The sequence below is a fragment of the Saccoglossus kowalevskii genome, chromosome 10, assembly GCF_978046115.1.
Source record: "Saccoglossus kowalevskii chromosome 10, keSacKowa6.1, whole genome shotgun sequence".
In the NCBI taxonomy this organism is placed as follows: domain Eukaryota; kingdom Metazoa; phylum Hemichordata; class Enteropneusta; family Harrimaniidae; genus Saccoglossus; species Saccoglossus kowalevskii.
The window spans coordinates 13,026,017-13,052,409 of record NC_140650.1 but is presented as its reverse complement, the minus strand read 5'-3'; the positions used below and the strand labels follow the sequence as shown (position 1 = coordinate 13,052,409).

At 32.7% G+C, this 26,393-nt stretch overlaps 1 protein-coding gene across 1 annotated transcript; it reads right to left on the bottom strand.

The window, feature by feature from the left end:
- Positions 1–6,988: 6,988 nt before the first annotated feature.
- LOC146737873 (E3 ubiquitin-protein ligase TRIM71-like) lies at positions 6,989–8,971 on the bottom strand. Its single transcript, XM_085504849.1, has one exon. The coding sequence runs from the start codon at positions 8,969–8,971 to the stop codon at positions 6,989–6,991; it is 1,983 nt and encodes a 660-aa protein (XP_085360975.1).
- Positions 8,972–26,393: the final 17,422 nt, after the last annotated feature.

Below are 26,393 nucleotides of genomic sequence, written 5' to 3'. Positions count from 1 at the left end.
TCTGTGACAACATAAATTCACTTGTATCTGATTTATTTTATTTTATTTTATTGTAATTATTCGTATGTTCATACCTTATAAGGAAACTTATTTGTATTTGTTGCGAATATTTATGATGTGTTAATCATTGAAAACATTGATAAGACAAATTTAAAAAAATAAGATAAAAATGTAATACAATTATTTTGTCATGTTGAATTATTTGGTTTTATTTTTAGTTGGTCTTCGATTGCTGTGATATATCTGTTATCATATTTATTCAGCACACTGAGTAGAGTGTATGCTGTTATACTGGTGGTTAATCTGTTTATTGGTACCACTACAACTTATTCATTCTTAGTTGTACAGAAATTAAATGCTTACAGTGAGGTAAGGTTTGTCTGTTGTGGACAGTGCATTTCGTTATAAATCATTAAGTCGATCAATATGTGACAGTACAGATTTGTTGATTTATTAAAGATTTATTGCAGTAAATATTATCATATATACAAGCAATTTGATGTTACTGTCACAACTTTAGAAATGGAAATTAAATTATTTATATAATGTATTCCTAGTATATGAATGATAATCAGCTGATTTGCATACTGTACTCATGACTGCGCACCCATCCCACTTTTAGGGTATTTCTGTTTTTGGGGTTACAATTGACTAAGCAGCCATGTCTTCTGAAATGTCCCAAATTAAACCGTTAATTAAAGTCACGAAACCCGGTCATTGAATATCATTTTACTTTCCGATTAAAACAGTATGTGTTATAATACATTTAGACTATCGTGAATGTGCTGTGAGCAAATAAACGACAATTCAATGTGACCTGTTCGCAGATGTAAAAGGTGTTAAAATACTTCTTCAACAAATTGCAAATCACCAGTTTTAAAAATCATATCATTTTAGAAATCATATAAACATTGATAATTTGCTTCTGTTCTGCATTGTCAAGAATTTCATCATTATTATTTGGAAATTGGTAAAACACAGCATTCTGATAACAGACTTGACCTGTTAGAGGGCGCTGTTGCAGGTTAAATCTTGCATGTGCGTATTTTTTGTGACCATTTCTTTTTCGTAATTGTAAAAGTGTTGTGGAAATCATTAAAAATGCAACTCATTTCGCAATTTTATTCTCCCCCTAAAAGACATTACATTCCCCCTAATAATTGTCTATTGTCCAATGTTTCAAGTGGAGAGTTCAACTAGGCGCCCACTCCCTACATTTTTAGAGCTGAGTACTCTGGACGTGAAGATGCATGTTAATTTATTTCTAGTATTCGAATAGTAACCAGCTCATTTCCATACGTCCACTATCAGGCATATGCACAATAATATAATAATAATTTTATTCAACACGAAAAACTAATACAGAGTAATTTTATTGTTGTAAAACAAAAACAGAAATAATACTTCACGCAACTAATAACACAAATAGCACATTAAATACATATAATTATAGAACGAGGAAAAAACATGAGCTAATGTTGTTGTTTAGGACAAAGCAAAACTGAAGTACAGTTCACTCCACCAAAATCACGAAGACATTGAATAAATGTAACTAAGAATGGAAGAAAAAAATACATGAAAATTAGTATAACAATAAAACTACTAAGCTACTAAATATGCCATTGCATTAAAACTACCTGCAGACTAATTTGATGGAGTTGCTATGTTCCATCTCTTAAGTTCATACTTGTATGTATGAATTGTGCAGTTTATATTCCTGCAAAGCTTGTCATAATTAACCGAAATTTTTCTCCTTCATTCATTTTCAAGAAGTCATATATTTAAATAATTTATTACAGGGTACGTCATATTTATTGCATCCTATTAAGAAATGGTATTCGTCTTCAATTTTATCATCTGTGCAGAGTTTACATATTCTTTCGTTTCTAGGAATTTTCTTTTTTCTGCCAGTCTCAATGAGTAGTTTATGGTCAGAAATTCTAAATTTGCAAAATAATCGCCTTAATTTTAAATTTTTTATATCATTTAAATAATTCTCCATATTGAAGGTAGTTTTAAATTTTCTGTATGAAGGTAGTTTGTTTGTTGCTTCATTCATTCTGCTGTCATTAAAAAAAACCCTACTCCATGTTTTTATATAATTTTCTCTGAGTACCTCCCCTGTCTTCTTTTCATGTTGTTTTGATAATTCTGAAAGATTGTTGTTTTTAGTTATCTCTCTATTCTTTCTGCCCATCCTGTTTTCCAAGTTTTTATTTCCATAAAGGCAGTTACAATGTTGGAAATTTCTGGAGATTTTAGTCTCAACCAATATTTTATCATCTGTGTTTTAATTTTGACGTTCAATGGATATCTACACAGCTCCCCAAGAATAGCAGTTTTTATTACATTTTTACTGACACCTAAAAAGAAATCTACAGAATCTACAGAATGCAAACTTTCTATAATGTTACTTTGTTTTGCCAACAGACCAATCAAGTTTAAACTTTACGAATACATCACACATTAAGGCATATATATATATATATACCTTGCATCTAACTTACAAACAGGAATTATGTCATTTACAATAAAATTAATCACCTGTTGATTATTGGCTAAGACATAACTACATATTAGCTGTAAAAATAACCATCTCTAAATGTGCTATATTAGGGCCATATGGATATGTGCAGTATTATCTATAAAAATAACAACCTGTGAAATTTGCTATATAAATAATCACTTGGTTATGCACACTATTGTCTATCAAAATTACTATCTGTTATAGCGCACTGTTATAGCTGTAAATACCTGCTGTATTGCACATAAATATACACCTATCCATGTACATTATTATAATAATAACCTGGTGATCATGCCTTTTAATGACAATACTGGATTACCAGTAATATCAACCACTTTCAATGTGAATATTCACAGTATAAAGATGCAATTTTATTATTCTAGGAAAAGCTATGTTTACAAAATAGCAACTGAAAATTTTGAAGAAGATGTAGAAAGAAAAAAAAGAAGAATTTTGAGAGGAGACTCGGATGATGTCCTCAAACTAGAGAACCTAACTAAGGTATTACCACATTACATGGGAAATGTACTTTACCAGTTTCGACAAGTTTATTACTTCGTGGTGGTGTTCCATGATTATCCAGTATTGTCTGTGTGATGGACAGTTACTACATTCATATAGCAACATATTCTTTTATTTACACTTATGTGATGCTGGAAATTTGAATTAATGCCTGATGCATTCTGGGAAATTTGAATATTCGTCCCTTTGAAGCCTCTCTCTGAGTTTGAACTAATAGTGCGCCCTCAACATGATTATTTGTGCATATTATCACTGAAAATAATCTGTGAATACACATGTTGAATATTCTATTCATAACTTTTCACTGAATATAATAACATATATTTATTATTTCTCTGATTATTGTAGGTTTATAAAAAGGGATCGTCAAACTTGGTTGCTGTTGATAGATTGTCTTTTGGAGTTCTCCAAGGACAGGTTTTCGGCAATTATTGAATTGAAATCAGTTTTCTGTGTTAATTTTCTTGATGATGGCAGTGACATACAAAGCATTCTTTATATTTGTCACTGATATGAATTTCCTAGTTTGTAGGTGCAATGATTAACACATTACAACTTTTCATTATATGTATGTATTCTGTAATTGTAGTGACATCATTTTGTCAATGCACTTTTAGTAATCCACTTTCATTTCTTATGTTTTCACTAAATTTCTATCCTATATGATTATGACACTGTAATGATCTACTAGAAGAACTCCTTGTCATAAATATCCGCATTACAATCCTATTGTTTTCTGTTTACAACACATATCCATTTTATCCAGTGTTTTAGATTACTTGGTATGAATGGTGCTGGTAAAACAACTACCTTTGGAATTTTGACTGGTGATCTACCAATCACATCGGGTGATGCTTATCTCTATGGATGCAGGTAAGCAAACCACTATTTTGTTTAGTACCTGTTCAGATACAGTTTGAAATCTGTGCTGTGCATTCCCACCTGTACCTTGCATATGTCTGGTCCAATCACATTCAAACTTCACAAATAAATATCTTAGACCATTTCAAGATGGCTGAATGGTGACATTTCAATGTTAAAAATTCATCAAAATCAAGCATTCTCGTCATTCTGGAACCGATTCTTAGTATATGGACGGATTTTGCTCAAACTTATTATAGGAACTGGATGAAAGTTATTTTTTTTTCTGATCAGAATTAAAATGGCTGACTGGTGGCCATTTTGTTTTAGTAAATGCAGTTTTGGAGCCATATCTATGACTGTTCATGTCCAAACTTTATATATTTCCTAAACTTAGGAATTCATTGAGACTATCCAATGCAACAATTACTTGTTTTAGATCTGTCTGTTATTAATACAGACAGCATATACAATATATTTTCGTTCTGATCAGATTACCGGTATATTATATTTTTTTATATAAAAGATTCATGCTGACAGAAACTAAGTCTGATCTGATTGTCACTGTGCGGCACTATTTAAATTAACATAATAATAGTTTAGAGAGAACAGTTCAGGCCATATTGATAACCGCCGTAAATGTCTTCTCCCATAACTCATTAACGCAACCAATTAACCATTTGCTCCACTCTGATACTTTCTTGCAAAAATGTTGCTAGGACCACTACTAATTTGCATACTTGTAATCCCTTTACCCAAAACGTCATTATACATTACGGTCAAGATAGTTTAACGCTCTAAGGTCTAAACCCATAGCAACTTATACAGCACATATAAAATACATTCAAACATGCACTGTGCGGCGACTGAAGAGGCAAAGATAATTAATTTTGTTTTTATGTGTATTTTTAATCAAAACATCACTTTCTTGTGTATTACTTTTCTCTATTCATGCTGTAAAAAACATTTTTTTTAAATTCACATCAACCACATTCCTCCATATATGTTGACTTAGCAATGCTTTTCTTTTGCAAATGTAACTGTGTTCTCTTTCCAACCAGGGTACCAATGAAGGGTACAGGTGCACAATACTATTGAAAGCATCTATGGGCATTGGCGATAGTATCTGGGTAGCTTCAGTCACACACACACAGACAACACACATGCGAAAGCAATAATTAATTTGTAGAACACAGTAAAATATTTAATTCAGTATAATAAAACCATACGTATCGCAACAATTGGTCAAATAGTTCAACAAAGTACACTCTATGCATTAACAGTAAGATATGGGGTCAATACAGCCAACAATGTGCAAATTGGCCTATAGGGGGCACTAGACTTTGAATAGTCACATGTGACTCGCTAGTCCAAAAATCTCTGCCAAATTTAAAGCACAAGGGTCTACGAACAGTTGGTGTATCACAACCCAATCTATCAACAACTTAACTATATCAGGGCTATAGAAGGTGTTATTTGTCTTAAATAAGGATCTGTTGACCATTAATGACACGCCCACAATAATTCTATTTAAGTACTCAGGGTATGGTGATCCAAACACGAATGGTGTGTCAAACTACAACAAGGTTGTTAAAATACTTTCAAACATATGGCAAAGTTTAATCATGTGTCCCTCATCTCTAGCAACACAAAGGAATTTCTAATTTGCTAGACTGTCATTAAAAACATAGGATTAATTATTCCAAAATCTGAGGCCGATCGCTTTAATATACACAGTATGTAATCAGTGCACATGCAACATTAGCTTCAGTTATGCACAAATATAATGCACTCGAATGATCGTCATGCCAACCAAAAATTTTCATTCTGTTCAACAAGATATAAAAGTTCACTCAGTACAGATATACTACATTAATTGAATAAAGTTCAAAATGATTCGAGTGTAAGGATACAATCATTCAACATTTAATGATTGTATTTGTCATTAATCAGTGCTCACATCAAAGCCTAGGAGATAGAAAGTCTTGAATCTCAACGTACGCTGTTGATATACAATACCGGATACAGTTCAATTTGCTGCGAAGGATACCTTTGCTCAAAATTGCTCAAACCTTCAAACAAATCTTGCTTAATTCGCAACCCAGTACACAATCAAATTGCGAAATGCTTCCATCATACTTCAATTTTATCGATCAGTTGTTGTCAGTAGTCACAATTTAGGATGAGTTCTCTTCCACTTGATTCGGAAAAATGTAGTATGGGCGCCGGCATATCGAAACTCACGGGATCTGATATCATCTCGCAGAATACGGCAGTTCCACGTGGTTTCAAAATTTAATAGTGAACGTTCACCTCTGAACAACACATATTTCAGTCACTTTTCGATGTCAAATATGATTCATTTGTGGTCAAACGTTATCACAGTCGCTGCAGTGTTCATTGCGTGCATATGTTACAGATTTGCTGGTCCGTTTGTTGATATTTCACGAAGAGACTTTTTTGTACGTCTTGACTTGCTTATTTGGTCATCATTTACTGTGGCTGGGGCTTGATTAAAACAGTTCAAAGATATGTATACAGGATTTAAATTCTTGTATATTGATCAATATTTATTCAAAATAGCTACCCCAGACAGATACAATCTGCCAGATATTTATACCCTGAATTTATACCTATTTTGACAGTAATTAAGACCCATATATATACTTAAAGAATATTGAAAACCAGGACCTATTTCAGTGACACGTCCCCGATTGGTAATTTCTATATAGTACCCCCCTTCTCTCGAAACTTGATGACAGATATTTTATATAATAATTGAGCATATTAGCAATTTCAGATCACAGTTAATTTCACTCAAACTCATTTTAAATGATAACCTAAAATGTTCTAATTTGCAGTGGAGTAGGTACATTTCACTGAATAAAGACTATTTACATAACATTGATTTGTAATTCCTGAATACATCTGATCAAATGCTCAAGAACAATTGGACGAATCTGTATAATATAATGTCCTTCACTTTCAGTGCTGTGCAATTAACACATTTTAACCAATTTAGCAAAGTATCAATTGCAACTTTTATCAGTCTGTAGTGATCTAAATCTAATACTGTAATTACTGTGCAAATATTTTAACACAATGGTTATCACTGTCGACTAAAACCACTCTACATGGTACATCATCAGTTATTGCTACACCACGTGGTAAATTAAGTTTATCAGTGTCCTTATCAATACGACAGATGAAACGACCACTTCTATCAAACTTTTGTACCTTATTATTACAATTAGCCACATATACATATCCCTCATTATCAATAGCTATACCACATGGCCCGTATATCTGACCTTCATCTTGACCTGGACAATTGAATGAATACATGTACTCATCATCTGTATTGAAGACTTGTATGCGGTTATTGTTATAGTCACCTACAAATAGCAACCCTTGATTGTCAAAAGCCATGTAGAATGGACCTTTAAATTGTCCTGGGGTACTTCCAAAACCCCCAAATGATTTGATGTATTCTCCATCTGTTGTGTATTTTCTTATCCAGTGACCATCTTTTTTTGTTTCCTCACCAACGTTCCCATCCCAGTCAGATACATACATCATACCATCAGCAGGCCTAACAGCAATGCGTTGGGGATGCTTTATGTTTTCACTGAATTGTTTGATCACATGACCATTCATATCACTGATAACAACTTGTGCATTATCCAAATCTGTCATGTAGTATTTGCCATTGAATATGCACACATCAATTGGAATACATTTTTCAATTTTTATAATATTTTTATAATTTCCATCCTTGTCTGTAATTTGTAGTCTTTTATTACCCCACTCAGCTGTAACTATGTCACCATTCTTATCCACTGTAACACCAACTGGCAGATTATATTCCCCTTTTCCACTGCCATGTTTACCAATGGTCTTCACCAATCCTTTAATGACATTGACCTGTGCAGGTGTTCCTGGTATTGGCTGATTGTCTATTGTCAATGACACTTTATATTTCCCATCTATCTCTCCATGTACCATCACTGTGTGTGTTCCATCATTGTTATCCTGTACTTTGATATCGTCACTTGATCCATCAGGTTTTGTTACTCTAGCCTTAACCACCTGGCGTGGAATGACTTGTTTTCCTTGTTTATCTCTGGTTGTTACCATTAAAGTTGCAGTGTCACCTTTGATCAGTTGTTTTGGGACATTATCAAGACTACAGTTTTGTTGACATGCGTTTGTTGCCAGCATTCCTACATCATCTCTCCCTGGATGAGGTTTGAACTCTATTACATCAGGAATAAGTTGTAGCTTAGTTTCCATGGCAATCAACCCATCAATTTGTTGTTGGTAAACTTGTTTGGCACTCAATATCTGTCCAGGATTCCCATGTTGCACCAGTGTCTCTAGGTAGCTGCAAGTACTGACTATGTTTCCATGTTTCATCTCCAGTTCATCAACTTTGATTTCCATATTCTTTACTCTAGCTGTATATTCTGTCTTCAACTCATCCACCAATCTTTCCTTCTTCTGCTTAACTACCTCTATTTGTCTTCTCAGATCTTCCAAGATTTCATCTGTTTTCTTGTTTATCTTTGCTTCTTCTTCTTTACAGCAGGTTTTTAGTTTATCACAGGCTGCCTTGGCTGACATTTTACTTGTCTCAGCTTCATCTGCTTTCACTTTTAACTTCCTGACCTTCCCCTTTAATTCGTCAGAATACTCATCCGCCACCTGTTTAATATATCTGTGTTGATGTACTTTATGATCTATGATTGTACACTCCATACATATAGGTGTCTGACAGGTATCACAGTAGTACTTCAACTGGTTATCTGTGTGAACTTCGCAGTATTGTATCCGCTGTACAGCAAATGGCTTCTTGTTCTTTGTCTCTTGATATTCGTCAAGCGATAGAAGCTGATGAGATTTGGTTGCCTTGTTTTTTTTATGTACTCTAGTACAATGTGTACAGGAATACTGTTGGCATTCAACACAGATAGAGGTGACTTCATTTTCTTCACAAAATTCACACACTTTAGGGGTACCAGCTACCAGTTTCTCGGGTATCTTGTCTAGAAGTGAGCTCATGAAGAAATTAGACTGCAGATCATTGATAGGTACCTTTACCTGTTACAAGTTGGACACATCAGTGTATCAGCTACTCCTTTCTCAGCTAGTTGTACTAGACACTTCTTACAAAATGTATGTTGACATGGTAGTATTTTTGGGTCTGAATACCGCTCTAGACATATAGCACAACACAGGAAGTCTTCATTAATCTCCGCCAAGACAGCACCAGCATCTACTACATCCGAGGCAGCTGCAGCCATGGTTAGACAATAGTCTGTAATATATAATGTTAAAATAACACAAGTCTAATATTATAAAATCTGAAGTGAAATCATATATCCCATATATTAACTCACTTTTAGTTTGTATGTCTCTGGTGAAAGCAGGTTGTATACTAGTCTTGCAGATTATACACTAGTCTTGTATTTGTGTTCATTGATCAATGAATTTTAAATGCACACATTCCATTTTCATAAAGTTTGGAAATCATAAAATGATGAAAAATGTTTTTTCTGGAATTATATAATGGTCTATATAGATTAGATCCATGGGCATTTAACGATCAAGCCTTAAATTATGCTGGAATGGATAAAATAAATAAAATAATATTTTGTATATCATTTAGTGTTACACCTGGGGTAATGGGGTTGATCAGCTTGTGGGGTGAATACTTGGAAGCAAGTTGAGAATTTGACCAAAATAGTAAAACTGAGTTCCTAAATCCAGAATCGTTTATATGGTGCACAGATACATATACCATCCCCTACTGAGTTTAACTTTAGCATATTTTCACTAGCAATTATGCAATATGTTATAGATAACACATTTTATAAGTGCTTTTTATAAATACTGAGTAGTATTTATAATTAACATTCTAAGGGTATGTTTGTAAATGAAATAATAGATGCTCCAGTTAACTTGTATGACTGGCATAAAATCTAGTACTTGTATGAAATTTACACACACCAGTAACTAAAATATAAACAGATATGTGACTTTGGATGATTTCACTCATTGTGCCATGGGAATAGGTTGACATAGGATATATTTGCATAAAGCAATTGAAGAACTGATTGACATTAAACTAAGCGTGTAATCAAAGAAAGCTTGGAAATCATTAAAGTATATTTTATTTTGACAACAGACTTGCCTTTGTCTGTACCAAGTTTCATTGAAATTTGATAAATAGTACTATATCTGTGGAACACCTATGAATTGGTTAATTTATGCAGATAAGATAATTGTTAAGCACATAATCTAACCCTGAACATGTATAAGGCATATGAGTGGATGATATATTTGTGGAAAAGCTAAAAATTGGCTAATTAGGTCATTAATATGCATGTATTTTAATCAAAAACATCAGGTTTATCCAAAAACATATATGTACCAAATTTCATTGTAATATGTTGGTACTTCTTCTTAAAATTGGCTAATTAATATGCAAATTAGGTGATTGATATGCAATAATTTCAATAAAAAAATAATCAAGTCTGAATATTCCAAAGCATCTATGTACATCTATTTCATTAAATTTGATAATCTATTCTGTAGATATCAGTGGAACAGACACACACACACTTCCCCTTGCAGTGTCTGACCTGACCTAGGGAGCTACAGAGAGACGCAACTAGACTCTGCCACAGGTGACATTTTACACCAAAATTGTTGGTATTTCGCGTTTTTTTAAATTTATTTATTTCTTATATCCCAAGCTTCTGTTGAAAAAAATGTGATATTTAAAATAAATATATCAAATATTTTTACATTCAGCGCTAAAACCTTAAAATGTTAAAATAATGAAAAAGTAGATGTGAATTGTTTATTTAATATGAAGTGCGTTTGTATTGTTGCCTTGGGGTGATGTGGACGCATCGCCCCAGCCAAGTTTTTAGTTGACTGCTATGTGACGTCACAATTAAGTGACTCAGGGAAGTTTTTACCACCCATGCTTGCAGAGCCAGGGATGTTTGGAAAAAAGATAGCGAACGACAAAATCAAAAGATCAAAAGGTGTTTAGGTAATTTTCGCAAACATAAAATGCAACTGGGCGTGATTTAAAAATAAATTTCATACATTTTAAACGAGATTGCTCACATATGGACCGATACATCTACTTCCTCTGAGAACACTTTCGTTGCCACAGGTCACTAATGCCACATCGCTTGGCGCACCCCCAGGGAGCAACATGAACACACTAATGGCAAAGCAAAATGTAGATCCAGTCATTAATAGTGGGGTTTAAAAAGGCATATACTTTTTATTATTTTGATGACCATAGTTTTATTAAGGAATATAATAGTAAGGCTACCACTGTGTACTTTACTTATTTTACTAGTACCTGGAATAAAGTGTATGGTAAGAAAAAGTGATGGTGTGTTTAGCCTTTAGTGCCTCGCTAATGTTAACATACTGATAAACTATGTTTGAAGATTTGCTATTTTCCTATTGGACCTTGAGCAGAGGTGAGAGAAGGGTATTCAGTAAGTCTGATTTGTGCACTATAGCTATAGCAAGTTTGATAACTGTGGGACCCTGCACAAGGTAATGGGGCAGTGTTGAAGATGACCCCCCCCCAGCGTACACACAGTAGTAAATTTTTTGTCAAATTTTCTAAGCATACCCTACATGTATTTTCACCCTCAACCTTCAACTTAATTTTTGTTGTCAAATTTCCCAGCCACCCACAACTTACATACAATTTTCACCTTAATTTTCAACTATTTTTTTTCCAGCCCGCGTACCCAACATTTACATACATGCGTTTCATATGGGGGAATGTGAATGTTTGCATTGTGGGATTGGTTGTAAATCTTTGAAAGGTCTCATGCCACTAATCAACCAATGGCTGCTCGTAGCCATTTAAATGCCTTGCAAGAACCAATGACATTTTTTAAATATTTTTTTCCTTAGGTGCTCCCTGTTTGAGGGCGTGATTACCTGGGTCAAATGTGAGACCAACATGTCGTCTTTTGTTTACTACTTAGCAGCTGTGTACCTGATGGGTTTATTCTGTGTGTAATTGGATTTTCTAATCTTGGTGTTTTTCCAGTGATTTTTCTAGGTGCAATCCAAATACAGTAGGTGTGTCTTGTTTACCTGAGATTCGTAAGAGTTTGAGATGGCCAACATGTTAGTTGTTTCATGTGGTTGATTACTGTCATGTTGATTTCCCACTTTTGAGCCATGTTTTCAACTTTGTTCATTATTTTCATATAGCAATCTCGTCATATGAGATTGTTGTTTTGACCATAATTATGGCTCTATTCACTGGAATTTATACATTTTTGGCAGATCTCATCTTACATAACCAAAGTTTACTTTGACCTAATTATTATAAGTTTTGACCTCTTTTGACCTTGCATAGATGTGATAATTATGAGGTTGTGTGTTTAAGCATACATTTCATGAGATCAGCTCCATTTGGCAGGTGTAGTGCAAAGTAATTGGAAATCTTTTTTATTTTTATTTTACCACTTTTCTTGCTTTGTATTCAACTATTTAGACACAATGGAGTAATTTTTTATCCAGAAATGTTATATTTTGCTATGCGTTTCACCCATTTCTGTCAATCTCTTATATCTTGGTTGAAGATTTTGAAAATTTGTAATTCGGTATATTTTTTGCCCTAATCTTATTAATTTGATTTAGGCTGGGCTGTGGTCTGTAAATATAAATGTTTTTATTAAACTGGTCTAAAAATTGTATTCATTCATCAATGAATTATTCATGTCACTACTAAATTCAGTGGCCTTAGAAATTCTGAGAAAAATGCGTAACCCCCATTTTATGGTTTTTTTGTGTTATTTTCACATTATGGCAGACAATCTTAACAATTTGTAGTGCAGTCATTACTAATGTACCCTATTCAAAATTTAATGAGGTCAAACTCCCAAATATTCAAATAAATTCTCAAAATTGTGTTGTGTATCTTGTCACTGACAAGTTATTTGCATACTGTCAGTATATTAGCCAAGTATTACAACTCTTTCAATTTCACAATTATTGTTCTTTTCTCAGAATTTGTGTTAATAGTTTGCTAATTAATCCCATCTTGAGTTTATTATTGTACAGTGCTTGTAGCCCCCCCCAATTAATCAGAAATGCTGTTGATTTGAATTTAATTTGATCAGGGATGTGTAATATGAGTATTTTATATCTAGACCCTTTTCTGGTTTGTATATTTTTATATTTATTTTTAAATCATAAAATTGTTTCCTTCAACTACTTTTTTTCACATAAGATTTGACTAAGCTTTTTATGTAGAGCAAATTCTATGTGTGGCCATGGTAAATCAAACCACTGTTGTGTTTTGGTATATCCAAGGTTGCCCGTCACAGGTCTCCAGCCTAAATGCAGATACCGTGGAATTGTTTTTCATTTCATATATTCATTGCCTACCATCTAATTTAGTGTTATGCTGAGTGTGTATGTTGCCAATTTCTACAACTAATTGTCTAGGTATAGGGCGCCACCAAGTGGTAGATGTTGATAAATAAATTTTGGGGATTTATTTTGCATGGGAAATTACTGGTCTAATGATATTCCATCATATACAAGATCAACAAGAACTTTATTAAATGAAGCATGTACGTAGCCAGTGTGACTGAAGAGCACTGTGGTTCAGAATAGAGTCATCCTCCCCACGTGTTCTTACCATAATGGTCTTTCTGATTTGTTTGAGCCACATATGATGTATTTGAAAATCTGATTTTATGGATTTATAAAAAGCATCTAGGCTGTAGAAATCTGAGACAAATTCACTGTTATATTTTTTGTAATACATGTATGCATAATGTTCCTCACACAGGTTTACTCGATCAGGGATGTCTGTGACAGCAAGTTTAGATAATAAACTGAATACAGACAAGAATACAGTTTTGTTTTTAATATTTGACTCTTTAGTATTTTCTGTTTTGTTTTTTTTACAAACAAAGCATTCACAATTGTTTTCTATTTGCTTCAGGCATGTGGAACAAATACAGGCACAATCAGAGATATTAAGGGACTGGCCATTTTTCTCCGGCAGGGAGGATGCCAGGGAAAAACAGGGAGACCAAGCTATTTAAAAAAATGGATGGGGGGGGGGGTATGCCTTCACCGCATTGCCTGGGGGGGGTATCAATTTTGTTATGTGCAGAAAGAAAATACATAGTTTAAACAGACACAACATTTACATTAATGATTTTTGGAAATTTTTTATTGCACAAAAATATTCAATTTCATGAACTTTCTTTTAACACTGTCCAAATTCAAACTTTTATGTTTGTAATATAAAGTTTAATGTATTTTTTAATTGTTAATAAACAACCAATGCATGCACTCAAATAGTTTTCTTATTTGAATGACTCATCAGAATACCAAAGAAAAAAATTAGTATGATATATTTGAATATATTTATCAATTTATCATTAATAAAATGATATGAATATATGAACTATTTGTAACTGTTAAATGTCAATATCAGAAGTGTTTTTTTAATGATTACTATGATTTGAAACAGTTTCGTGTGCTTCACATGTTCATTTGCCTTAAATAGCATTGTGTGGTTCATCACTGCCGTCCATGGAATCTTACCAATATCAATTTAGTCGCTTGTGGTAAAATTGATTAGCAAAAAAATGTTTATCACCTTTGTCATCATTTTTAATTATCCTTGCTATTTTCAACACAAGAGTAAATAAAACTGACTGCAAAATACACCCATCGAGAATATATTGCAATATATTTCAATTTATTCTCTGGTATTACAATACATTAGTATAGTAATAATTAATATATATTACATGTACATTCTTTTTATTATTTTATTACTGAGAATGAGTTATATATTTGTTTTGTACTATAATTTCATATCTATATTAAAAAAATTATGTGGGTTATTAATTTCCATAAACAATATTCAAATATCCTTCTGGAACATCAACACTTACAGTCATTGGAACAGTATATCAAGGATCCATGATGCAAAGCCCATTCCATAAAATTTTAAATGTTCCTTGGTCGAAGTAAGAAACTAGGTGATAATATCAGAGCATGGGTCAGTTTTATTTAGGAACTCCTGTCAGAGCAACTGCACAAAACATAAGGACAAATTAACAGGTTCTAAGGATGGTATTTTCAGATTAACACTAGTTGTTAATTCTCAACTCTGATGAAAGGACCAGTTACTGTGACAAAGCCTTACTCACTATGAAAACTACTCACTACTCACTCAAGCTACATGTAAAATAAATGTAAATCAAAAGTTCTTTTTGGGGGTGGGGGGGGGGGTGTCACCTTATTTTCAGATAATGTGAAGGGGTACACCCTGTTTTGTTTTTTTGTTTGAGGTGGGTGGCAAAGTCTTTTTATACTTTGCGAAATCAGATTCCCCGGCACTCCCGGGCCAACGAAAATGACTAGTCCCTAAGAGCAGATACCATCCATGTTTTAAAGTTAGCACTTATGTTATGATACTATTTATTTGTTGATGCTACACCACACTTAAAGCGGAGGTGTCGTTGTGTTTTTAGCGTGTGTTGTTATCGTCGCTCGGGACTCAATTCCCGCGCGTGCGCAGGTGACGATCCTCTCGCTTTAATTTATGGACCTGCATGTATTTTTATCGAGATGGACAATTCTGGAAATAAGTGGTTTTACTCCACCATGAATAGGGTAAGGTCTTTTTTGGTAAACTGGTTTTCCATAAAATTATTTGAAATCAGTCTGTAATTTAAAATGCTTGGCTACACTATTCTTCAAGTGAATTTCAGTAAGACAAGTTAGGATAGTTTGAATGTTACCATCAAAACATAATTACATAATTACCCAATACCTTGAAACAAATAACATAATTTACAATAATCAAGCAGGGTTCCGTAAAGGTCACGGCAAAACAGACCACATTTTTGTACTGAAAACAATTGTTAAAAAATATCTCCAGCTAAATGGAAAATTATATGCATGCTTTATAGACTTCCAAAAAGCCTTCGATAGTGTCTGGCGTAATGGGTTGTTTTATAAATTACTCAAAAATGAAATAAATGGCAAAATCTATAATATTATTAAAAATATGTATTGTAATACAAAAGCATGCATTCGTTTAGAAAACAAAATCACGGATATATTTGAGACAACAAAAGGTGTGAGACAAGGCTCTGTTATAAGCCCCACACTATTTAATTTATATGTTAATGATATGAGTAAATACTTGGAAGACAGATCCCTTGATCAGGTCACACTACATAACACAAAAATTAACTCGCTACTTTACGCCGATGATCTGGTGCTAATTTCAATAACAGAAAAAGACCTACATAGTGCATTAAATAAACTGCAAGATTATTGCCAAAAATGGAAAATCAAAGTAAATCTTGCGAAAACTAAAATTCTTGTATTCAGAAGGGGAACACTACAGAGAAATGAACAATTCTATTATCAAAATGAATAACTTTGCTCATATAATTATCTTGGAATAATCTTTCAGTCAAATGGAAAATTTACAGAAGCTAGAGACAACCTAGCAGATAAAGCAATCAAAGCCATGTATGCACTAAAGCAGTCTTTACCAAAAGAAACAGACTGTAAAACATACATCCATCTGTTTAATATATGTATCAAACCAATTTTACTGTATGGATCTGAAATTTGGGGAATGGAAAATATGAGTAACAATAACTGGGACAAAACTAAAACAGAAAAAGTGCACCTAAAATTCATTAAACAACTACTTGGGCTTAATAAATACACAGAGAATAGTGCATGTCGGGGTGAAATTGGAGCATTTCCATTGATAACTGAAGTGAAAATCAATATGATTAAGTTCTGGTCCCGTGTCACAGACAAGTGACAAAATAATTATACAAAGATAGCGTTAAGCGATCAGACTTTGTCAAAAGCACAATGGGAAACATCAGTCAAAAATAGCTTGACAGATGTAGTCCTCTCTAAAACATCACAGCTATCACATCAAAATATTAAGGAAATTAGCAGCACTATTAAACAACAATACATAACATACTGGAGAGAGAATATGACAAATGAAAAAACAAAACTGAGAACATACATTAAATTTAAAATTAATTACAATCTGGAAAATTACATTAATGTTTTGGAAATAATCAAAGAATATCAATGGCTAGATTCAGGACAAGTAGTCACAATCTAGCCATTGAAAAAGGCAGACATACCAATCCAAAAACCCCATTAGAAAATAGAATTTGTAAACAATGCCCATTACAGGAAGTTGAAGACGAATTACACTTTCTTTTAGTTTGCCCACGATAACAAACAGATAGAAATGATTTTATTTCCAATATTTTATTCCCCAAAGAAATCATTACCAACCTGCAAAAATTCACATATTTAATGAAAAGTAATGACAGAAATATAATAAAACTTTTAGGGGAATTTTTACATAAATCATTTATTTTAAGAAATGAGCTTTTTTTGGATATAATACCTTGACCCTTTTTTTCTATTTTTTTTACGTTATCATACTTTGATATTATTTTAATCACTTATATATTTATTGCTGTAAACCAATAGAACATTTGTTATTCTAAGGATGCAATAAAGTTGTTATTATTATTATTATTATTATTATTAGTTACATTGATTTTTATTTTCAATTTTCCTCTGATTCGGTCACTCAATATAGATAATTTTGTTTATATTACCAAGAATGGCTTGTTTAACACTTCCAGACTTTGACTGGAAATACTGATACCAACATTTCCTGGTCATAATTTCTTGCTGTATGAATTTTGTACAATCAATCTTTACATATTTGCCCTCTATCCTCAGATAGTTGTGAATAGATGTAAATTTTGTCCACAAAGACAAATGAGAATGTTTATAGCATCGGCTGACAAATATTTTCTGGACTGTCTTATAGCTTTTGACTGTTGTATTAATACAAAAGAGACATGTCATTTTTAAACATACATTTTAAAAGCATTGATGTGCTTCAATTACCTGTCTCTGAGTCTGGCTACCAGGTATAATTTTCTTGAAAACATTCTGCAGACAAACAACTCTTTTTTTCTACAACATTCTTGATAACCATTAATTCCCTACAAACATCAGAACCTTTTTTTTCTGCAGACTTGTAAAGTTTGTCTATTACTGACAGACAATGTCTGCTATTTGACAACAAAGACAAAGAACCCTTGATGAACATCATGAATACCAGATACAAACCGAAACAGATATTTATTTAGTGATGATCAATACAGTGAACAAAGAGAACCGAACAAACTAGACAAAGAAATAACCAACTCCGACACAACCAAAACAAGACCTGAACCAAACAGATCTGTCCTTAAGTTCTCTTGCCTAGTAATCTGAAATAAGACAAAAACATTTTTAATGTCATGTATAAGAAAAAATAATTTTCTAGAATTTAATATGTTAATAACCAGGTTAAACAGTACATGTATTTGAAATTCTGTGCCACTATGTATGTAGTACAGAATTAGAAACAGGTCAGTTGATAAACTAAAATTGAAGGTCAATATTCATGTATGTACATGTATTGTAACTGAATATGGTGCAGCTGACCATCAGCATCATGTCAAATTAAATAGTTGATAATAGTTTTGGAGTGTGGACATGATAATCTAAAATAATTTTTCACCATACACTGAACAACTAAAAATGTAGAATATGATAATAACCCTGACCTTCCAAGTGCAACATGTAAGTTCTTGGTTGTTGTCACCAGCCGCCATATTATTGGAAAATTACTGATTTATAGTGACTTTCAAAAACCATCGAAACGCAACTTGGTTTGTTCAGTGAAAATACACCAGAAAATACATCAGTGAAAATACACCAGAAATGCAATCTGTAAGTCACACCTCGATCACAAAAAATATCAATTATAATAAAATAAACCACAAGATGATAACAGATAACCTGAAAAACACACCTATTCGTCGATGCCGTACAAAATTGGCAAACTTCTTCACTGTACAGCCACACTCATACACATGAGGGCGCTATTCATTTGAAATGAAACAGCTTATTTTTATGCAAATTAGTTAGGCAGGCTCAAAACTGTAACCGCAATAGCCATTGTGTGCTTTGCACACAGGAATCAAATTTGTCTGAAATATGCTCACTCACTAAAAAACATGATTATTGTACCCTGTGGTACCCAAGGCACTAAGTCAAACAAGTATGTTAATTAATTAAATAGTAATTACCAGTAATGAGTATTCTTGTGTTGACCTGTCTTTAGAAAATGTATACTATAACAAGGGGGTGGTAAAAATTTCATCAAGAAAATTAATATACCTGTGGTATCCCACATGAAAACTATACAAAATGTCAATGTCTGTTTTATTTATTACAAACTGTCACTACAGGTAATGTTGTTAAAATGGGTTTTGTCTGGATAAAAGTTTTTTATTCTTGGATTATGTTATCAGAAGTGTTAAATATAATATAACATCTTGTTTGAAATGCTGTTACACGACTATTAAGAAAACATAGTACAAGACAACTTTTTGTAGAGAAATAAGCCACAAACACGGTGCTAAAGTTTCACAGGTCACAAACTTGTGAACTTACTTTCAAGATGGCTGCTTTTGTTATGTAAAGTATTTCCTTGTATGTGCAGACAATTCTTGGCAATCTTGAATACAATTCTCGCAATCAATGCATATTTTATATTTGTGTTATTATAAATTAGAGATAAGATATATGTTTGTTTCATGTGAGATGCAGACATTGAAACTATCTTTACAATGTAAAAATGCCCCGTCGTAATTGTTACACAATTCAGTCTGTTCACACAGTATAAGATTTATATAGTTTTCCACACCCACTCACTTTGTACTAATTTCTGCTGAAAAATAGTTAAATATAAAAAGCATCTTACTTATTGTACTCACTGTCTACAGCTTTATAAAATTGTATTAGGTCTCTGTTTTTGTTACCTACCTGTGTTTTAGATTCAATAGCTTACAAGCGTATATATAAGGTTCCTGTTTCCGTCTCGACAGACAATGTCCTACTTGTATGACGTATGTAGATGTACTGGTAAAAGACTGGGCTTTGTGTGTCAGGTGGTCAGGTGACCTTTCACCTGTTACTAATCATCACATTTCAATGAAACTTGGTACATCAATGTCTGAGGACAATGCACAGACCTGATAGGTTTCAGATTATTATAAATTTGCATAATTAATTAATAACAAGTTTTGATATTTCAAGTACTAGTAATCACATTTCAATGAAACTACTACGTATATGATCTAGGACAATAGACAGACCTGGTTAGTTTTGGGTTAAAATCTGTTCATATTTATTACCTGATTTGCATAATTAGTTTTCAAGTTTTCCAAAATCTCAAGTACAAGTAATTTTGAATTATCTTTTAATGTGGCCAATACTCTCAGCACACAGTTCTTTCTTTAATTTTAGTTATTTATTAGAGAGCAACAGGTTTTATCAGAAAGTATTGTTAGGGTAATACTCAACTAACAATACAATGTATTTGATCGGGGTGGGAAATGTGAATGCAAGGCGCTTGTTGACCGATGCAGGGCGCACGACTACCTATGCAGGGTGCACGACTTCCTATGCAGGGCGCTACGCCCTGCCAAAACCCCTCGTGGAGAACACTGCCAATCTAAGATGCAAAGTAGTAGAAAAGTGGAGCAAAATGCGAATCTAAGATGCAAAGTAGTGGAAAAGTGATGCAAAATGCGAATCTAAGGTGCAAAGTAGTGGAAAAGTGGTGCAAAATGCGAATCTAAGGTGCAAAGTAGTTGAAATGTGCTGCAAAATGCGAATCTAAGGGGCAAAGTAGTGGAAAAGTGGTGCAAAACGTGGAACTAGGACGTGACACTATCTTGGAACATATTAATGGGCAATGGGGTTCCCCGACCTAAACTCCATCCCGGTTTGTTGCACGTTCTTTCTTTAATATGAAATAATCAAATATGAAACATATGTAATAATAACAGAACCCCACACCCTCCCCGAGGCTTTCGTTGCGTATGAAAGTTACTTTCAAATGAGATGCGGTGTATTCTGCTGTATTGAGAAATACTATGTCAGCTACAAAAGATTTTTTAAATTGTGCTCTTACTTCTTTATGTAATATAGTTCGGATAAATTGAGTGTAACCCCAATAAGAGGATCGGCAAGGGGTATTTACTGTCGGACGAAACTTGACCAGTATATTCACCTTTCAGTAGTGTATATAACTACATAAAAACATTTGCCGAAACTAACAATATTTAATCAGTAAATTGTTCGTTTCGCTAATTACAGATAGTCTAAAACATGAGTCTGGCATGTTATTGGATTTCAAAATATGTCTGGGATAAGGTAAGTACATTTTATCAATGAAATGAGTCCGGCGTGTTATGGGATTTTAAATTATGTTTGGGATATGGTAAGTACAATTTATCAGTGGAATGAGTCTGGCATGTTAATAGATTTCAAATTATGTCTGGGATATGGTAAGTACAATTTATCAATGGAATGAGTGTGGCATGTTATTGGATTTCAAATTATGTCTGGGATATAGTAAGTACAATTTATTAGTGGAGTGAGTCTGGCATGTTATTGGATTTCAAATTATGTCTGGATATGGTAAGTACAATTTATCAGTGGAATGAGTCTGGCATTTTATTGGATTTCAAACTATGTCTGGGATATGGTAAGTACAATTTATCAATGGAATGAGTATGGCATGTTATTGGATTTCAAATTGTGTCTGGGATATGGTAAGTACAATTTATCAATGGAATGAGTGTGGCATGTTATTGGATTTCAAATTATGTCTGGGATATGGTAAGTACAATTTATCAATGGAATGAGTGTGGCATGTTATTGGATTTCAAATTATGTCTGGGATATGGTAAGTACAATTTATCAATGGAATGAGTGTGGCATGTTATTGGATTTCAAATTATGTCTGGGATATGGTAAGTACAATTTATCACTAAAATAATCAAAAACAACCTATTGATTTGTTGCTATAATTTTAACTTCTCTCCCTAGGAAATTATTTTCACTGAGAACAATGAGATTCTTCAGCAACATGAATTTAATATTCAACTCTAATATTTAATAATTCTATTTTCAGATATCCCACTTAGTGACTTGAGGCTGTAGCATTATTATTTTGATTTTATTTGCTGTACCAACGTATTCATCTCCTACAAATCTATCAGCAATGTTTGTTTTCTTTTTCTTTTACGGGTAAGTAATTTATCATCTACACTTACCATATATATAATATAATTTGCATATATAATCAATATTCATGTCTTCTTGCAGTTGTATGTGTAACTTTTTGTCCTATCATTGTAATCATTGATACTTTGTTCGATAAGTCATTAATTATTCATGTTTGCTGACGAAATATGGGACATAATTTGCATATTGCATGAATATTCATGTTTTGTTATCATTAAGGCTTCATACCATACACCATGTTGTGGCAACTTTAATTTTCTATACTATAATTTTCATCTGTGACAACAGAAATTCACTTGTATCTGATTTATTTTATTAAATGCTTACAGTGAGGTAAGCTTTGTCTGTTACGGACAGTGCATTTCGTTATAAATAATTAAGTCGATCAATATGTGACAGTACAGATTTGTTGATTTATTAACGATTTATTGCAGTAAATATTATCATATATACAAGCAATTTGATGTTACTGTCACAACTTTAGAAATGAAAATTAAATTATTTATATGATGTATTCCTAGTATATGAATGATAATCTGCTGATTTGCATACTGTACTCATAACTATGCGCACATCCCATTTTTGGGGTATTTCTGTTTCTGGGGTTACAATTGACTAAGCAGCCATGTCTTCTGAAATGTCGCAAATTATACCGTTAATTAAAGTCATGAAACCCGGTCATTTATATCATTTTACTTTTCCGCTTAAAACAGTATGTGTTATAATACATTTAGACTATCGTGAATGTGCTGTGAACAAATAAACGACAATTCAATGTGACCTGTTCGCAGATGTAAAAGGTGTTAAAATACTTCTTCAACAAATTGCAAATCACCAGTTTTAAAAATCATATCATTTGCTTCTGCATTGCATTGTCAAGAATTTCATCATTATTATTTGGAAATTGGTAAAACACAGCATTCTAATAACAGACTTGACCTGTTAGAGGGCGCTGTTGCAGATTAAATCTTGCATGTGCGTATTTTTTGTGACCCTTTCTTTTTCGTAATTGTAAAAGTGTTGTGGAAATCATTAACAATGTAACTCATTTCACAATTTTATTCTCCCCCTAAAAGACATTACATTCCCCCTAATAATTGTCTATTGTCCAATGTTTCAAGTGGAGAGTTCAACTAAGCGCCCACTCCCTACATTTTTAGAGCTGAGTACCCTGGACGTGAAGATGCATGTTAATTTATTTCTAGTATTCGAATAGTAACCAGCTCATTTCCATACGTCCACTATCAGGCATATGCACAATAATATAATAATAATTTTATTCAACACGAAAAACTAATACAGAGTAATTTTATGGTTGTAAAACAAAAACAGAAATAATACTTCACGCAACTAATAACACAAATAGCACATTAAATACATATAATTATAGAACGAGGAAAAACATGAGCTAATGTTATTGTTTAGGACAAAGTAAAACTGAAGTACAGTTCACTTCACCAAAATCACAAAGACATTGAATAAATGTAACTAAGAATGGAAGAAAAAAATACATGAAAATTAGTATAACAATAAAACTACTAAGCTACTAAATATGCCATTGCATTAAAACTACCTGCAGACTAATTTGATGGAGTTGCTATGTTTCATCTCTTAAGTTCATACTTGTATGTATGAATTGTGCAGTTTATATTCTTGCAAAGCTTGTCATAATTAATCAAAATTTTTCTCCTTCATTCATTTTCAAGAATTAATATATTTAAATAATTTATTACAGGGTACGTCATATTTATTGCATCCTATTAAGAAATGATACTCGTCTTCAATTTTATCATCTGTGCAGAGTTTACATATTCTTTCGTTTCTAGGAATTTTCTTTTGTCTGCCAGTCTCAATGAGTAGTTTATGGTCAGAAATTCTAAATTTGCAAAATAATCGCCTTAATTTAAATTTTTTTATATCATTTAAATAATTCTCCATATTGAAGGTAGTTTTAAATTTTCTGTATGAAGGTAGTTTTTTTGTTGCTCCATTTATTTTGCTGTCATTAAAAAATCCCCTACTCCATGTTTTTACATAATTTTCTCTGAGTACCTCTCCTATCTTCTTTTCATGTTGTTTGGATAATTCTGAAAGATTGTTGTTTTTAGTTATCTGTTCTATTCTTTCTACCCATCCTGTTTTCCAAGTTTTTATTACCATAAAGGCAGTTGCTACAATGTTGGGAATTTCTGGGGATTTTAGTCTCAACCAATATTTTATCATCTGTGTTTTAATTTTGACGTTCAATGGATATCTCTGCAGCTCTCCAAAAATAGAAGTTTTTGTTACATTTTTACTGACACCTAAAAGAAATCTACAGAATGCAAACTGTACACTTTCTATAATGTTACTATGTTTTGCTAACAGACCAATCAAGTTTAAACTTTACGAATACATCACACATTAAGGCATATATATCTTGCATCTAAATTACAAACAGGAATTATGTCATTTACAATAAAATTAACCACCTGTTGATATTAGTTGTAAAAATAACCACCTCTAATTGTGCTATATTAGGGCCATATGGATATGTGCAGTATTATCTATAAAAATTAACAACCTGTGAATTTTCCTATATAAATAATCACTTGGTTATGCACACTATTGTCTATCAAAATTACTATCTGTTATAGTGCACTGTTATAGCTGTAAATACCTGCTGATGTACAGTATTGCACATAAATATACACCTATCCATGTACATTATTAAAATAATAACCTGGTGATCATGCCTTTTAATGACAATACTGGATAAATATCAACCACTTTCACTGTGAATATTCACAGTATAAAAATGCAATTTTATTATTCTAGGAAAAGCTATGTTTACAAAATAGCAACTGAAAATTTGGAAGAAGATGTAGAAAGAGAAGAAAGTAGAATTTTGAGAGGAGACTCGGATGATGTCCTCAAACTAAAGAACCTAACTAAGGTATTACCACATTACATAGGAAATGTACTTTACTAGTTTCGGCAAGTTTATTACTTCGTGGTGGTGTTCCAGGATTATCCAGTATGTCTGTGTGATGGACAGTTACTACATTCATATAGCCACATATTCTTTTGTTTACACCTAAGTTTTATTTACACCTACGTGATACTGGAAATTTGAATTAATGCCTGAAGCATTCTGGGAAATGTGAATATTCCTCCCCTTGAAGCCTCTCTCTCAGTTTGAACAAATAATGCACCCTCAACATTATTATTTGTGCATACTATCACTGATAATAATCTGTGAATATGCACACATGTTGAATATTCTATTCATAACTTTTTACTGAATATAACAATGTACATTTATTGTTTCTCTGATTATTGTAGGTTTATAAAAAGAAATCGTCAAACTCGGTTGCTGTTGATAGATTAATTTTGTCTTTTAGAGTTCTCCAAGGACATGTTTTTTGGCAATTATTGAATTGAAATCAGTTTTCTGTGTAAATTTTGTTTCTTCTGTCTTCATCAACATACATAAACCTGTTTTCAGAGATTATATTTTGAACACTTGAAATCAGGTTCAAAAAAAACAATCAATATTCATATACCGGTATGGAAGCTATCAGCAAAATGAAAATGTTGCTGTTTTTGTTTGCGAAACCACAGACCCTCTAAAGTCTATAAAGGGACTGTGACGAAAGATGATGGCAGTGACATACAAAGCATTTTAATATTTGTCACTGATATGAATTTCCTAGTTTGTAGGTACAATGATTAACACATTACAACTTTTCATTATGGATGTATTCTGTAATTGTAGTGACATCATTTTGTCGATGCACTTTTAGTAATCCACTTCATTTCTTATGTTTTCACTAAATTTCTATTCTATATGATTATGACACTGTAATGATCTACTAGAAGAACTCCTTGTCATAAATATCCGCATTACAATCCTATTGTTTTCTGTTTACAACACATATCCATTTTATCCAGTGTTTTAGATTACTTGTTATGAATGGTGCTGGTAAAACAACTACCTTTGGAATTTTGACTGGTGATCTACCAATCACATCGGGTGATGCTTATCTCTATGGATACAGGTAAGCAAACCACTATTTTGTTTAGTACCTGTTCAGATACAGGTTGACATCTGTGCTGTGCATTCCCACCTGTCCAATCACATTCAAACTTTACAAATACATATTTCAGACCATTTCAAGATGGCTGAATGGTGACATTTCAATGTTAAAAATTCATCAAAATCAAGCATTTTCATCATTCTGGAACTGATTCTTAGTAT

Coding starts and splice junctions, on each gene's coding strand:
- LOC146737873 (XM_085504849.1), bottom strand. CDS start 8,971: ATGAGCTCACTTCTAGACAAGATACCCGAGAAACTGGTAGCTGGTACC.